Source organism: Ranitomeya imitator, chromosome 4, assembly GCF_032444005.1.
Source record: "Ranitomeya imitator isolate aRanImi1 chromosome 4, aRanImi1.pri, whole genome shotgun sequence".
In the NCBI taxonomy this organism is placed as follows: domain Eukaryota; kingdom Metazoa; phylum Chordata; class Amphibia; order Anura; family Dendrobatidae; genus Ranitomeya; species Ranitomeya imitator.
Genome location: NC_091285.1, coordinates 705,050,787 through 705,052,887, shown reverse-complemented (window position 1 = coordinate 705,052,887; position 2,101 = coordinate 705,050,787). Strand labels below are relative to the sequence as shown.

General features: G+C 33.9%; 1 protein-coding gene across 1 annotated transcript; it reads left to right on the top strand.

The window, feature by feature from the left end:
* The first annotated feature begins 955 nt into the window (after positions 1-955).
* On the top strand, positions 956-1,888 carry LOC138674817 (olfactory receptor 5AP2-like). The gene has a single exon (XM_069762632.1). The coding sequence runs from the start codon at positions 956-958 to the stop codon at positions 1,886-1,888; it is 933 nt and encodes a 310-aa protein (XP_069618733.1).
* Positions 1,889-2,101: the final 213 nt, after the last annotated feature.

Here is a 2,101-nt window from a genome sequence, read left to right as displayed (position 1 = left end):
GTAGACATGTGGGTAATGTTATTTATTAACTATTTTTTGTCACATAACTCTCTGGTTTAATAGAATAAAAATTAAAATATTGAAAATTGCGAAATTTTCAAAATTTTAGCCAAATTTCCATTTTTTTTCACAAATAAACGCAAAAATTATTGACCTAAATTTACCACTATCATGAAGCCCAATATGTCATGAAAACACATTCTCAGAACTGTTAGGATCCGTTGAAGCGTTCCTGAGTTATTACCTCATAAAGGGACACTGGTCAGAATTGCAAAAAACGGCCAGGTCATTAAGGTCAAAATAGGCTGGGTCATGAAGGGGTTAAACAAAGATGTTATTTATGGCAAACTTTATTTGATTTGTATTTTCTTACTAACAAGCTGTTAATTATAATTTTATATTTGTATTTGGAAATAATAAAATAAAGAGAACTCGTGAGACAGAGGCGAAAAAATCTCCCAAGACTCCTGTCACCTGGCACCTTGCCGTTTATTACTATATAAATATCCGGCCATAAAGCCATTGTGGTTCATATTAATCTTGTGTGACGACCACATAACGTGACGGTGATGATCACTTTTTCCTCTGGGACATTTCTACACAAGAGAACTAATATTCACAGATTCTGCACTAGATTTCCGGATGAATAATGATAAATATCTGCTGTAAGTATTAGCAGGAAATCTCCAGATATCATCCAGACTGACGGCAGCGGAAGATTCTTTTACTTCTGTGATTTGAAAAAAAAAGTAAATGTCTTTTCATTTTCTAATTAAAAATTGTATGAAGCTTCACACTTCACATATAATTCTTCTCTGATTGTTCATATTTTTGACCTTTTACAGATAATTTGGCATTTTTCTAACCAATATACACAACATTGTATAATAAATGTTTTTGTTTTCATATTTCTCACCTTCAAAATTGCATTGTTTCGTAGCTTGTTCATTCTGAAATGCAGGAAAGCAATTTGACAGCGGTCACTGAGTTTTTTATTTTAGGATTTCAAGGCAGCCAAGGTTTCAGAATTTCACTGTTCTTTCTTTTCTTGGTGATTTACTGTGGGACGATATGTGGGAATCTCCTGATCATCACCCTGGTGTCCACCAGCAGGAACCTCCACACTCCAATGTACTTCTTCATCTCACAACTGTCTGTCAGTGACATTTTGGTCATCACCGATATTGTCCCCTACTTGCTCCACATCCTACTGAATAATGGGGGGAGCATTAGTCTTATTGAATGCATCACTCAGTTTTATTTTTTAGGCGCCTCTGAATCATCTGAATGTCTTCTTCTCGCTATGATGTCTTATGACAGATATGTGGCCATCTGTAATCCTCTGCGTTACTCCAACATCATGACAAACAGACATTGTGGGATATTATCTGTTACCTGTTGGCTGTTTGGATTTTCTTTTCTTTTAATTCATTTAATAAAAACTGGAACACTCAATTTTTGTGGATCAAACATCATTGACCATTTATATTGTGACATTGTCCCCTTGCTAGGACTTGTCTGTTCTGATATCTTCATTATTCAATTGGAAATGTATCTTTTGTCCATTGTACTTATAATTATCCCATCCACAATCATTGTAATATCCTATGTGTATATTGTGCTAGCAGTGCTAAAGATCCCATCCAGCACCGGTAGACAGAAAGCCTTCTCCACCTGTAGCTCCCACCTCATTGTGGTCTCCATATACTATTGGACAATGTTCGCTGTTTATATAATCCCAACAAAAGGCCTATCACTGACCATGAGCAAAATCCTATCTCTGCTATATACAGTGTTTACTCCATTAGTTAACCCCATTATATATAGTCTAAAAAATAGAGACATTCGGAAAGCCGTACAAAAAACACTTGATAAACTCTTGATATAGTGCAGATCAAAATGGACGATATCTATTATCAAGAAGACTATTATAGATAGATGATAGATGAAAGATAATAGACGATAGAGAAATAGACAATAGATACATGATAGATAATAGATAAATAAATAGATAATATATAATAGAAAGATAGAAATATATCAAATAGATAGATAATATAAATATAATAGATAATTGATAGGTGGATATAGATAATAGATG